Consider the following 14,715-nt stretch of genomic DNA (forward strand, 5'->3'; position numbering starts at 1 on the left):
GGTCATACCTAATGAGCCTATTTGAATTCTTTGAGGACGTGACAAAGCACATTAGGGGCAGTGAACGTGATGTATAAGGATTTTAGATAAGGTGTTTGATGAGGTTCCCCATGATCAGCTCATTCGGAAAGTCAGGACGCATGGGATTCGGGGAAACTTTTCTTCAGTATTGGCTTACCCATAGAAGGCAGCGAGAGTGGTAGTGGATAATATTCTGGCCTGGAGGTTTGTGACCAGTGTTATTCTGCAGGGACTGCAAAAATGTTTAGAATATTACACTACATACCCATGTCAAAACCAAAGAATCAGACTGAATTTGAACACAGTTGAGAGACGAGGGACTACAGATACTTGAACCTGGAACAATGAAAGATCTACTGGAGAAAGTCAGGGGCTGAGCAGCATTTGTAAACAGAAAGAATTGTCCAGACCAGATGAAGGATGAAATCTCTAATGCAGTAGGAGACCATCTGGCTCAAGATATACTTCCTGACATTGCACCACTTCAAGTGCATGCCATGTGGTGAGAGGTTCTGACTCTACCATTCTTTCAGACCTCTGGAGGTATTTCCTTATTTAATTCTTGACTCTGCGGTCATTCATGAAAAAGACAACTGTTTACTATCATCCATTTCTCACTACAGTTTGTTTTCTGTCTTTTATCAAAATTCCACACTATAGTTTCAGTGACCTGCCCCACCCTATCCATATTACTACTTTCGGTCTTTAGTTGTAGCATTTTAGTCTTGCCCCCTTTTTTTAAAGCATACTCCCTCCCCACTCGCTTTATTTAAAACCCAGAGCTTTTAATCTTCATTTATATTAGTGTTTTCCTTGCCTTTCCAAGACTGGTTTATGTTTGCAGTAAGGGTATTTTGTACATGTAACTTGAGGATATTATTGTAGTGCATTACATTTTTAATGTGATTATATCATCTCAATGCCAAGATTTTAAAAAAATCCTTCGAAATTTCTGCTATTCACTGATATTTTGGTTAATGACATGCAGTAAATATTAATTTCTTGTTGCAGGTTCTGCAAGCACAACTGGATGCACTAATGCAGGGTCAGGAAAGCATCAGGAGTAACTGCAACTTCACTGAGCAAGCCCTAAACCATGGGACAGAAATGGAAGTCTTGTTAGTTAAGAAGCAAATAGGTGACAGGTTGAATGAGCTCGCTCTTCAGGCGTTCCCTCTGCAACCACAAGAAAATGATCAGCTGGAATTTGTGGTGGAAACTGAAGGGCTTAAAAAATCCATACACAATTTAGGTACCATAATAACTACAAGTGCAGTGGCCTATGAGACTGTCGCGACAGGTGAGGGTCTGAGACAGTGTGTGATTGGCCATCCTACGAGTGTTACTATAACAACAAAGGACAAGGATGGAGAACTTGTTAAAACTGGAAATGCATGTCTTAGTGCTGAAATTGCATCTCCTGATGGTAGTGTAGTCGATGGGGAGATACTGGATAATAGGAATGGAACCTATGACTTCCTTTATACAATTCACAAGGAACAGAAGGAGGGTGACTTTACACTTACTCTCAGGCTTTACGATCAGCACATTAAGGGGAGTCCATTTAAATTACGAGTTATCAAACCTACTGATCTCTCTCCAACATCTGACGGTGCCAAGAGACGTGTGAAATCCCCTGGCAATGGGCATGTGAAACAGAAGGCTGTAAAACGACCAGCAAGTATGTATAGCACTGGAAAAAGAAAAGAAAATCCAATTGAAGATGACTTGATCTTTAGAGTTGGTATGTAGATTTATTATAATAGTTTGCCTTTCTCCTACCACTCCCCACTTTCCCCGTGACTTTGCCACAATTTGTGGAGAAATGCAGAATTTGCGACTTTGCAATGCAAAATGAGCCTTGTGCTTATATAACGCACACAGAAAGCTGGTGGAACACAGCAGGCCAGACAGCATCCGTAGGAAGGAGCACAGTCGACATTTTGGGCCGAGACCCTTCGTCAGCACTAACTGAAAGAAGAGGTAGTAAGAGATTTGGAAGTGGGAGGGGGATGAGGAGATCCGAAATGATAGGAGAAGACAGGAGGGGGAGAGATGGAGCTAAGAGCTGGAAAGTTGATTGGCAAAAGAGATACAGGGCTGGAGAAGGGAGAGGATCATGGGATGGAAGGTCTAGGGAGAAAGAAAGGGGGAGGGGAGCACCAGAGGAAGATGGAGAGCAGGCAAGGAGATATTCAGAGAGGGACAGAGAGAGGGAAAAAAGGGAAAAAAAAGGGAAAAATGATAAATAAATAAATAACTAAATAAGGGATGGGGTAAGCAGGGGAGGAGGGGCATTAACGGAAGTTAGAGAAGTCAATGTTCATGCCATCAGGTTGGAGGCTACCCAGACGAATATCAGGTGTTCTTCCTCCAACCTGAGTGTGACTTCATCTTGACAGTAGAGGAGGCCATGGAGAGACATATCAGAAGGGGAATGGGACGTGGAATTAAAATGTGTGGCCACTGGGAGATCCTGCTTTCTCTGGCGGACAGAGCGTAGGTGTTCAGCAAAATGGTCTCCCACTCTGCGTCAGGTCTCACCAACATTTAAAAGGCCACACTGGGAACACCGGACGCAGTGTATCACCCCAGCCGACTCACAAGTGAAGTGGTGCCTCACCCGGAAGGACTGTCTGGGGCCCTGAATGGTGGTGAGGGAGGAAGTGTAAGGGCATGTGTAGCACTTAAGACCATAAGACAAAGGAGCAGAAGTCGGCCATTCGGCCCATTGAGTCTGCTCTGCCATTTTATCATGAGCTGATCCATTCTCCCATTTAGTCCCACTCCCCCGCCTTCTCACCATAACCTTTGATGCCCTGGCTACTCAGATACCTATCAATCTCTGCCTTAAATACACCCAATGACTTGGCCTCCACTGCTGGCTGTGGCAACAAATTCCATAGATTCACCACCATCTGACCAAAAAAAAATTCTTGGCATTTCTGTTCTGAATGGGCGCCCTTCAATCCTTAAGTCATGCCCTCTCATACTAGACTCCCCCATCATGGGAAACAACTTTGCCACATCCACTCTGTCCATGCCTTTCAAAATTCGAAATGTTTCTATGCGGTCTCCCCTCATTCTTCTAAACTCCAAGGAATACAGTCAAAGAGCGGACAAACGGTCCTCATATGTTAACCCCCTCATTCCCGGAATCATTCTAGTGAATCTTCTCTGTACCCTCTCCAACGTCAGTACTTCCTTTCTTAAATAAGGAGACCAAAACTGCCCACGGTACTCCAAGTGAGGTCTCACCAGCGCCTTATAGAGCCTCAACATCACATCCCTGCTCCTATACTTTATTCCTCTAGAAATGAATGCCAACATTGCATTCGCCGCCTTCACCACCAACTCAGCCTGGAGGTTAACCTTAAGGGTATCCTGTATGAGGACTCCCAAGTCCCGTTACATCTCAGAACTTTGAATTCTTTCCCCATTTAAATAATAGTCTGCCCATTTATTTCTTCTGCCAAAGTGCATAACCATACACTTTCCAACATTGTATTTCATTTGCCACTTCTTTGCCCATTCTTCCAATCTATCCAAGTCTCTCTGCAGACTCTCCGTTTCCTCAGCACTACCAGCCCCTCCTCCTATCTTCGTATCGTCAGCAAACTTAGCCACAAAGCCATCTATTCCATAATCTAAATCGTTGATGTACAATGTAAAAAGAAGCGGCCCCAACACGGACCCCTGTGGAACACCACTGGTAACCGGCAGCCAACCAGAATATGATCCCTTTATTCCCATGCTCTGTTTCCTGCCAATCAGCCAATGCTCTATCCAATTATGTAACTTTCCTATAATTCCATGGGCTCTTATCTTGTTAAGTAGCCTCATGTGTGGCACCTTGTCAAAGGCCTTCTGAAAATCCAAATATACATCATCCACTGCATCTCCCTTGTCTAGCCTACTGGTAATTTGCTCAAAAAATTGTAATAGGTTTATCAGGCAGGATTTTCCTTTAAGGAATCCATGCTGAGTTCTGCCTATCTTGTCATATGCCTCCAGGTACTCTGTAACCTCTTCCTTGACAATCGACTCCAACAACTTCCCAACCACTGATGTCAATCTAACAGGTCTATAATTTACTTTTTGCTTCCTTGCCCCCTTCTTAAATATCAGAGTGACATTTGCAATCTTCCAGTCTTCCGGAACCATGCCAGAATCTATCCACTTTTGAAAGATCATCGCTAATGCCTCCGCAATCTCCATAGCTACTTCCTTCAGAACACATGGGTGCATTCTATCTGGTCCAGGAGATTTGTCTACCTTTAGACTATTCAGCTTCCTGAGTACCTTCTCTGTCGTAATTGTGACTGCGCACACTTCTCTTCACTGCCACCCTTGAGTGTCCAGTATACTGCTGATGTCTTCCTCAGTGAAGACTGATGCAAAATACTTGTTCAGTTCCTCTGCCATCTCCTTATCTCCCATTACAATTTCTCCAGCGTCATTTTCTATTGGTCCTATATCTACTCTCACCTGTCTTTTACTCTTTATATACTTGAAAAAGCTTTTAGTATCCCCTTTGATATTATTTGCTGGCTTCCTTTCATAGTTAATCTTTTCCCTCTTAATGACCTTCTTAGTTTCCTTTTGTAAGGTTTTAAAAACCTTCCAATCCTCTGTCTTCCCACTAATTTTTGCTTCCTTGTATGCCCTCTCCTTTGCTTTAACTTTGGCTTCTCTTGTCAACCACGGTTGTATCCTTTTTCTATTTGAAAATTTCTTCTTTTTTGGAATATGCCTGTCTTGCACCTTCCTCACTTCTCGCATAAACTCCAGCCACTGTTGCTCTGCTGTCTTTCCCGCCAGTGTCTCTTTCCAGTCAACTTTGGCCAGTTCCTCTCTCATGCCACTGTAATTTCCCTTACTCCACTGAAATACCAACACATCAGATTTCGGCTTCTCTTTTTCAAATTTCACAATGAACTCAATCATGTTATGATCACTGCCTCCTAAGAGTTCCTTCACCTCAATCTCTCTAATCACCTCCGTTCATTACACAATACCCAATCCAGTACAGCCGATCCCCTAGTGGGCTCAACAACAAGCTGTTCTAAAAAACCATCTGGCAGACATTCTACAAATTCTCTCTCTTGAGATCCAGTGCCGACTTGATTTTCCCAATCCACTGGCATGTTAAGATCCCCCACAATTATCATAACACTGCCCTTCTGACAAGCCTTTTCTATTTCCTTTTTGTAATTAGTAGTCCACTTCACTGCAGCTGTTTGGAGGCCTATAAATAACCTTCATCAGGGTCCTTTTACCCCTGTGATTTCTTAGCTCAACCCATAAAGATTCTGCACCTTCCGATCCTATATAACCTCTTTCTAATGATTTATTATCATTTCTTACCAATAAAGCCATGCCTCCCCCTCTGCCTACCTTCCTATCTTTCCCATACACCGTGTATGTTTGGACGTTCAGTTCCCAGAGACGTGCATCCTTTAGCCACATCTCAGTGATGGCCACAATATCATACCTGCCAATCTGTAGCTGTACGACAAAGCATCCACCTTATTCGTTATGCTGCGTGCATTTAAGTATAACACCTTAAGGCCAGTATTTGGTATCGCTTTGATTTCATTGCAACTTTATTGCACTGCAACTCATTCCAATGGCTACAAATTTGACCCATCACCTGCCTGTCTTTCCTGACATCTTTACTGCTCGCTATCTTAGATTTATTTCTGTTTTCCCCTTCCTCCGCTCTGTCATTCCGGTTCCCATCCCCCTGCCAAATTAGTTTAAACCCTCCCTAACAGCTCTATTAAACTTTCCCGCCAGGATATTGGTCCCCTTCGGGTTCAGGTGTAACTTGTCCTTTTTGAACAGGTCATACTTCCCCCAGAAGAGATCCCAATTATCCAAAAATCTGAAGCCCTGCCCCCAGCACCAGTCTCTCAGCCACACATTCATCTGCCTGATCCTACTATTCTTGCCCTCACTAGCACATGGCACAGGTAGCAATCCCGAGATTACTACCCTGGAGGTCCTGCTTTTCAGCTTCCTTCCTAACTCCCAGAAATCTCTCTTCAGGACCTCCTCCTTTGTCCTATCTATGTCATTGGTACCAACATGTACCAGGACAACTAGCTGCTCACCCTCCCCCTTCAGAATATTCAGGACCCGATCCGAGACATCCCGTACCCTGGCACCTGGGAGGCAACACACCATGCGGGTATCTCTATCAGGCTCACAGAATCTCCTGGCCGTTCCCCTGACTATGGAATCCCCTATGACTACCGCATTCCTCTTCTCCCTCCTTCTCTCCTGCACAACAGCGCCAGGCTCAGTGCCAGAGACCCGGTCACCGTGGGCGTCCCCTGTCAGGTCATCCCCCTCACCAGCATCCAGAACAAGATATTTGTTGCTGAGGGGGACAGCCACAGGTGTGCTCTCCACTGTCCGGGCATTTCCTTCCCTCTCTTGACAGTGACCCAGTTTTCTGACCCCGGTAGCCTAGGGATGACTACCTCCCTGTAGCTCCTGTCTATCACCTCTTCACTTTCCCTGATAAGCAGTAGGTCATCAAGCTGCAGCTCCAGATCCCTAACACGGTCTCTAAGGAGCTGCATCTCGGTGCACCTAGCGCAGATGTGGCCATCAGGGAGGCTGGAGGTCTCCCAGGATTCCCACATCTGACACCCTGAACAAAGCACTAACCCTGCAGGCATGCTATCTAATTCTACAGGAATGAAACGGGAAAAATAAGTCTACTCACCCACTTACCTCGCCAAACAGATGAACTTTTTAAACTGTTAGCTCGTACCGTTAGCTGTGAGAGCCCTGCTGTTCCTGTCTGTCCGGGCCGATTCGCGAAAGAGTGTGGGGAGAAAAAAAGAGTTGGTGCTTCGCTCTCGCCTCTTCCGGTTTACCGCTGAAACCCGTTGAAGCCAAAGCCCTACACTCTGCTACCACTCACTCCGCTGCACGCTCCGACAGCTACCCACTGTATAGGATGGTCTCCTTTTTAAACTCTCTGCACTGACCTGTTGACGTCACGCGCCTGCGCAGTTTCATCCTTCTTGCGCTCCAAGAAGTTTTTTTTAAAAAAACTGCCTTCCTTCAGAATTCAGCTCCCACGACGCTCTGTAGTTCTGATCCAAAAGACAGCCGTTGGTAGCAACCTTCCTTTTTAAACTTCTCCGCGCTGACCTGTTGACATCATGCGCCTGTGCAGTCTCCTCCTTCTTGCACTTGAAGAAGTTTTTTAAAAACTGCCTTCCTTCAGAATTCAGCTCCTACGACGCTCTGTAGTCCCGATCCAAAAGACTTGTTCTGCTTACAAGGATAAGTGCCAGGAGGGATATCGATGGGAAGGGGTGGGGTGGACAAATGGACAAGGGAGTCGTATAGGAAGCGATCCCTGCGGAAAGCAGAAAGAGCGGGGCAGGGAAAGATGTGCTTAGTGGTGGGAGCCTGTAGGAGATGGCAGAATTTACAGAGAATTATATATTGGACCCAGAGGCTGGTGGGGTGGTAGGTGTGGACAAGAGGAACCCTATCCCTAGCAGGGTGGCGGGAGCATGGGGTGAGAGCAGATGTGCATGAAATGGGAGAGTTGCGTTTGAGAGCAGAGTTGATGGTGGAGGAAGGGAAGCCCCTTTCTTTAAAAAAGGAAGACATCTCCTTCGTCCTGGAATGAAAGGCCTCATCCTGAGAGCAGATGCGGCAGAGACGGAGGAATTGCGAGAAGGGGGTGGCATTTTTGCAAGAGACACGGTGGGAAGAGGAATAGTCCAGGTAGCTTATAGTGGACATCATGTGAGAGTCCATAGGCTTATAGTGGACATCAGTAGATAAGCTGTCTCCAGGGATAGAGATAGAAAGATCAAGAAAGGGGAGGGAAGTGTCAGAAATGGACCAGGTAAATTTGAGGGCAGGGTGAAAGTTGGAGGCAAAGTTAATGAAGTCAATGAGCTCAGCATGCATGGAGGAAGCAGCGCCAATGCAGTCTATAAGACCATAAGACACAGGAGCAGAAGTCGGCCATTCGGCACATCGAGTCTGCTCCGCCACTTTATCATGAGCTGATCCATTCTCCCATTTAGTCCCACTCCCCCGCCTTCTCACCATAACCTTTGATGCCCTGGCTACTCAGATACCTATCAATCTCTGCCTTAAATACACCCAATGACTTGGCCTCCACTAATGCCGGTGGCAACAAATTTCATAGATTCACCACCCTGTGACTAAAAAAATTTCTTCACATTTCTGTTCTGAATGGGCACTTTTCAATCCTTAAGTCATGCCCTCTCGTACAAGACTCCCCAACCATGGGAAACAACTTTGCCACATCCACTCTGTCCATTACTTTCAACATTCAAAATGTTTCTATGAGATCTCCCCCTCATTCTCCTAAACTCCAAGGAATACAGTCCAGGAGCGGACAAACGTTCCTCATATGTTAATCCTCTCATTCCCGGAATCATTCTAGTGAATCTTCTCTGTACCCTCTCCAACGTCAGCACATCCTTTCTTAAATATGGAGACCAAAACTGCCCACAGTATTCCAAGTGGGGTCTCACTAGCGCGTTATAGAGCCTCAACATCACATCCCTGCTCCTATACTCCATTACTCTAGAAATGAATGCCAACATTGCATTCGCCTTCTTCACTACCAACTCAACCTGGAGGTTAACCTTAAGGGTATCCTGTACGAGGACTCCCAAGTCCCGCTGCATCTCAGAACTTTGAATTCTTTCCCCATTTAAATAATAGTCTACCCATTTATTTCTTCTGCCAAAGTGCATAACCATACACTTTCCAACATTGTATTTCATTTGCCACTTCTTTGCCCATTTTTCCAATCTATCCAAGTCTCTCTGCAGACTCTCCGTTTCCTCAGCTCTACCGGCCCCTCCACCTATCTTCGTATCATCAGCAAACTTAGCCACAAAGCCATCTATTCCATAATCTAAATCGTTGATATACAATTTAAAAGAAGCGGCCCCAACATAGACCCCAGTCGTAGAAGTAGCGAAGGAAAAGTGGGGGACGGATACCAGTATCAGCTTGGAATATGGACTGTTCCACAAAGCCAACAAAGAGGCAGGCATAGCTGGAACCCATACGGGTGCCCTTGGCTACACCTTTAGTTTGTAGGAAGTGGGAGGAGCCAAAGGAGAAATTATTAGGAGTAAGGACTAATTCCGCTAGATGGAGGAGAGTGGTGGTAGAGGGGAACTGGTTAGGTCTGGAATCCAAAAAGAAGCAGAGAGCTTTGAGACCTTCTTGATGGGGGATAGAAGTATATAGGGACTGGACATCCATGGTGAAAATAAAGCGGTGGCTTTTCATTCCAGGACGAGGGAGATGTCCTCCTTTTTTAAAGAAAGAGGCAGAGGGAATGGAGAGCAGAGCGTTTGGAAGGAGTGAAGTTGGAGTTGCAACAAGGTGTGGTGAAGTCGAGACGATCGATGTCCCATCGGCAGTTAGCAATAAAGAGATCCAGAGCAGGGTGTCCATGAAGAGGAGAACGGTTGAAGACGGGAGAAGGGTTCATTGGCGGGGGTGGGAGAGTGAGGGTGGGGGCGGCTGAACTCTTCTTCCGCTGGCTTTAAGCCCCGAAGAAGTGGGCTTAAAGACGAAGCCGGCGGAAGAAGAGTTCAGCGTCATGGCGCATGCGGAACTCGCTGAGGTGTGGGCGAAGGGATACAAAGGTGAGGCCCTTACTGAGGACAGAGTGCTCTGCCTCAGAGAGTTGAAGGTCGGAGGGGATGGTAAAGACCCAGCACGGTGGGGAGGGGGAGGGAGGCTGGTGGTGTCAGTGGAGAGGGGAGGTTTGGGGTGAGAGGAAGATGGAGCCTCTGAGGGCCCAGGAGCAGATGATAGAATCTGAGGAAGACGGGGTTGCAGAGTGGTGGTGGGGGAAGGGGAGACGGGAGTCACAATAGTAGCACGTGCAGGTCTGGCCTGGAGTTCAAGGCTGGAGTGGCAGATGGAGGTTGCGCAATCGCTTTGAAGGTGTCCATGGTGGTTGAAACCTACATTGATGGTGCTGGAGTCCGGGTTTTGAATATGCCCTGGGTTGGTGGAGCCACCGAGTTCAACGGCAGGGGCCGCAGTCCGAAGTTCATATCTGCTAGCATCGGAGCCAGCAGGCTCTGGGGTCTGCAGATAGAATATCTTGCGATCCTTGCCTAACATGACAAAGTCAAAAAAACAGCGATTGCACGCATGGATCAGATGGAGGATGAAATAATTGGCAGGTCCATTAGAAACAGCGAAGAAAGTGTCCCGGAGGTGCGGAAGGACTTGGATCTCCCATCAACTGCCACCAGCCTCATAGTTCCCACACCCCGCACTTCCTATTTCTACCTCCTACCCAAGATCCACAAACCTTCCTGTCCAGGTAGACCCATTGTCTCAGCTTACTGCTGCCCCATCGAACTCATTTCTGCATACCTTGACACTTTTACCGCCCCTTGTTCAATCCTTTCCCACCTATGGTCATGACACTTCTCACGCTCTGGATTTTTTCAATGATTTTAAGTTCCCTGGCCCCCACCGCCTTATTTTCACCATGGATGTCCAGTCCCTATATACCTCCATCCCCCACCAGGAAGGTCTCAAAGCTCTCCGCTTCTTCTTGGATTCCAGTCCTAACCACTTACCCTCTACTATCACTCTCCTCCGTCTAGCAGAATTAGTCCTTACTCTTAATAATTTCTCCTTTTAGCTCCTCCCACTTCCTCCAAACTAAAGATGTAGCCATGGGCACCTGTATGGGTCCCAGCTATGCCTGCCTTTTTGTTGGCTTTGTGGAACAGTCCATGTTCCAAGCCGATACTTGTATCCATCCCCCACTTTTCCTTCGCTACATCGACGACTGCATTGGCGCTGCTTCCTGCTTGCATGCTGAGCTCGTTGACTTCATTAACTTTGCCTCCAACTTTCACCCTGCCCTCAAATTTACCTGGTCCATTTCCGACACCTCCCTCCCCTTCCTTGATCTTTCTATCTCTATCCCTGGAGACAGCTTATCTACTGATGTTCTACTATAAGCTTATGGACTCTCACAGCTACCTGGACTATTCCTCTTCCCACCGTGTCTCTTGCAAAAATGTCACCCCCTTCTCGCATTTCCTCCATCTCTGCCGCATCTGCTCTCAGGATGAGGCCTTTCATTCCAGGACGAAGGAGATGTCTTCCTTTTTTAAAGAAAGGGGCTTCCCTTCCTCCACCATCAACCCTGCTCTCAAATGCATCTCTCCCGTTTCACGCACAAATGCTCTCACCCCATCCTCCCACCATCCCACTAGGGATAGGGCTCCCCTTGTCCTCACCTACCACCCCACCAGCCTCCGGGTCCAACATATAATTCTCCCTAACTTCCGCCACCTCCTACGGGATCCCACCACCAAGCACATCTTTCCCTGCCCCCCTCTTTCTGCTTTCCACAGGAATCGCTCCCTACGCAACTCCCTTGTCCATTCGTCCCATCCATCCCTTCCCACCGATCTCCCTTCTGGCACTTATCCTTGTAAGCGGAACAAGTGGTACACATGCCCTTACACTTCCTCCCTCACCACTATTCAGGGACCCAGACAGTCCTTCCAGGTGAGGCGACACTTCACTTGTGAGTCGGCTGGGGTGATACTCTGTGTCCAGTGCTCCCGGTGCGGTCTTCTATATATTGGTGAAACCCGACACAGACTGGGAGACCGTTTGCCTGAACACCTACGCTCTGTCCGCCAGAGAAAACAAGATCTCCCAGAGGCCACACATTTTAATTCCACGTCCCATTCCCATTCTGGTATGTCTATCCATGGCCTCCTGTACTGTCAAGATGAAGCCACACTCAGGTTAGAGGAACAACACCTGATATTCCATCTGGATAGCTTCCAACCTGATGGCATGAACATTGACTTCTCCAACTTCTGTTAATGCCCCTCCTCCCCTGCTGACCCCATCACTTATTTATTTATTATTTTTTTCCTTTTTTTCCTCTCTGTCCCTCTCACAATAACTCCTTTCCTGCTCTCCATCTTCCTCTGGTGCTCCCCTCCCCCTTTCTTTCTCCCTAGGCTTCCCGTACCATGATCCTCTCCCTTCTGCAGCCTTCTATCCCTTTTGCCAATCAACTTTCCAGCTCTTAGCTCCATCCCTTTTCCTCCTGTCTTCTCCTATCATTTTGGATCTTCCCCCCTCCCACTTTCAAATTTCTTACTATCTCTTCTATCAGTTAGTTCTGACGAAGGGTCTCGGCCTGAAACGACAACTGTGCTTCTTCCTATGGATGCTGTCTGGCCTGCTGCGTTCCACCAGAATTTTGTGTGTGCTGCTTGAATTTCCAGCATCTGCAGGTTTCCTCATGCTTGTGCTTCTTTACTTGTGCTTCTTTTCCCCTCCAAGAAAATACTAGTAGTAGTAGAAAATGTATAGTAATAAACTAGTTCGGGAAAGAAATAGAACCGGTTCACACGTTCAAGTTCTAAATTGGACCAAGGTGAACGAGGAACTTGCAAAACTTGATTGGACTAGACTATTTGCGAACAAAGGGTCCACAGGCAACAGGGAGACTTTTAGAGGAGAGATCGATCATAAGAGCTAAGGATCTGCCTGTCTCTTTGAAGTAAAAAGTAAGGATGGTGGGAATAGGAAACCTTGGTTAATGACACCGATGCCCTGATCTGGATACAGGATGAGGCATTAGTCACATACACACAGATGGGATCAGATGAATCCCTGGAGAAGTATAGATGATGCAGTGTGTCTGAGAGGATATGAAGTAACTTTGGCAGAGAAGATTAAGGAAGCTGAGAGGAAATCCGATAGAGATTTATAAGATTATGAGAGGCATAGGTGGAGCAGACAGACAATACCTTTTTCCAAATGTTGAAAAGTCTTAATACCAGAGAGCAATGTTCCCTCTAACTTTTAGTAGTGAGGGTGCGCAAAAATCTTGTGCAAATTTTTTTCCTGTGACAAAAGTATGTGCGCACTGAGTGCACACATGGCACAGTTTATGTAGGTTTACAAAATATTTGACATAAAGCTGCACAGAATAACAACAAAATAACACATATATTTAAGTCACTCAGTTATTTTTTCTCTCTCCTGTCTTTGGCATTTACCCATTCTTTGTAAACTATCTAGACTAATAGAAGTTCCATCTAATTGATAGCTTTTGATTCTCCTTAACATATCCAAATGACATTCACCTAAAAGGTTTCTCAGCTTGTTTTTGAGTTTATTCATTAGTGCTCACAGTCCGCACTAGACACAAGAAGGGTTCCCCCAATGTCCATCAACTGTGTAAGGTCCCAAAACTGTTCATTTGAAGTACAAATGCCACCATTTGAGCAAAGTTTGAAATCAGTTTGGATTTAATTTTTTCTTGTACGGAAAATTTGAAATCATCAAACTGTCTAACTATTAGAGTATTTTCAGCTAGAAATTCATGATATTTTAGGTACAAGGCATTAACTTGTTTATCGCCAAATGTGAAGTCACAATCTGCAATTGCGGAGAAATCAAAAGCTGACCATTCTTGTACCTCATCTTCAGGAAACCTTTCTTCTAAATGAACACAAAGACTATTTATAAAAGTCAACAGCGAACTTGTATCTACCAGTCCTGATGAAGGGTCTCGGCCCGAAACGTCGACTGTACCTCATCTTCCTACAGATGCTGCCTGGCCTGCTATGTTCACCAGCAACTTTGATGTGTGTTGCTTGAATTTCCAGCATCTGCAGAATTCTGTTTGTTTGTATCTACTATGACATTTTCTTCACGTTGTTGGCTTAGCAAAATTTAACTTTGTCACTCCATGAAACATTGTCTCCCAGATACTGCTTTCTTATCTTGTTAATTTTGCGTCGCGCAAAATGAAGTGAATCAATCGGTGTCAGGCCACTCTTTTGCAGAATCTTGCATAGTGCAGCCAGTTCATCAAAGATATCACTTAAAACCTGTAGAACTACTTTGTATGTGAAGTTTATGAATTTTTTGTGACAGTATTTAGCCACAGGGTCATTTGACTGATCTTTTTCAATAAAAACTTAGTAAGCTATCTACAGGATTTGAAACAGATCTTTGTAAACTTTACAATATGAACACTGTCCACCAAAGATGGCTGCCGCCGTGATGCAGCTGTACAAACCGGAACAGGAAAGGTGAGGTGACGTAAATTAGTGACGTGCATTGTAGTATTTAAAAAACCAACTAACTAGTTAACAGAAACATTTAGCCGAAAGATTATTTTCAGTAAGTATAATTATTAATTACTACATTATTTTAGGTAACTAACTTTTTGTATGCACACTAATTTCCTTTGTGCGCTGGTTGAAAAACGTGTGTGTGCGTGCATACGTGCACAGCTTAGGGGGAACATAGCCAGGACAAGAGGGAGTCAGAAAACTCAATCAAGTTACTGAGACAATGATTTGTCCCATGATGGCTCTCCCTAATTAGGCCACGATTTTCCAAACATTCATTAATCCTGTCCCTAAGAATTCTCTCTGGTAACTTCTGTACCACTGACGTGAGACTTACCAATCTATAGTTTTCAGCATTATCCCTTTTCCTTCTTGGATAATGGAATAATATTAGCTATTTGCCATTCCTCCAGGATCTCACCTGTGACTGGAAAGAACGCAGATATTGGTCAAGGTGCTATGCTCTGTTCTGTTGCCCCTCTCAATAACCTGGGTTATAACCCATAGGTCCTGGAGA

At 45.6% G+C, this 14,715-nt stretch overlaps 1 protein-coding gene across 3 annotated transcripts in view; it reads left to right on the forward strand.

Annotated features, from left to right (window-relative positions):
* Positions 1-14,715, forward strand: part of trim2b (tripartite motif containing 2b) — a 227,051-nt gene that overhangs the window by 102,648 nt on the left and 109,688 nt on the right. For all 3 annotated transcript variants that reach the window (XM_072255852.1, XM_072255854.1, XM_072255853.1), the window contains exon 6: positions 1,033-1,765. In XM_072255852.1, the coding sequence (XP_072111953.1) occupies positions 1,033-1,765 (733 nt within the window). The remainder of the gene's footprint in view (positions 1-1,032; positions 1,766-14,715) is intronic.

The sequence above is a fragment of the Mobula birostris genome, chromosome 4 (genome assembly GCF_030028105.1).
Source record: "Mobula birostris isolate sMobBir1 chromosome 4, sMobBir1.hap1, whole genome shotgun sequence".
NCBI classification, from domain to species: domain Eukaryota; kingdom Metazoa; phylum Chordata; class Chondrichthyes; order Myliobatiformes; family Myliobatidae; genus Mobula; species Mobula birostris.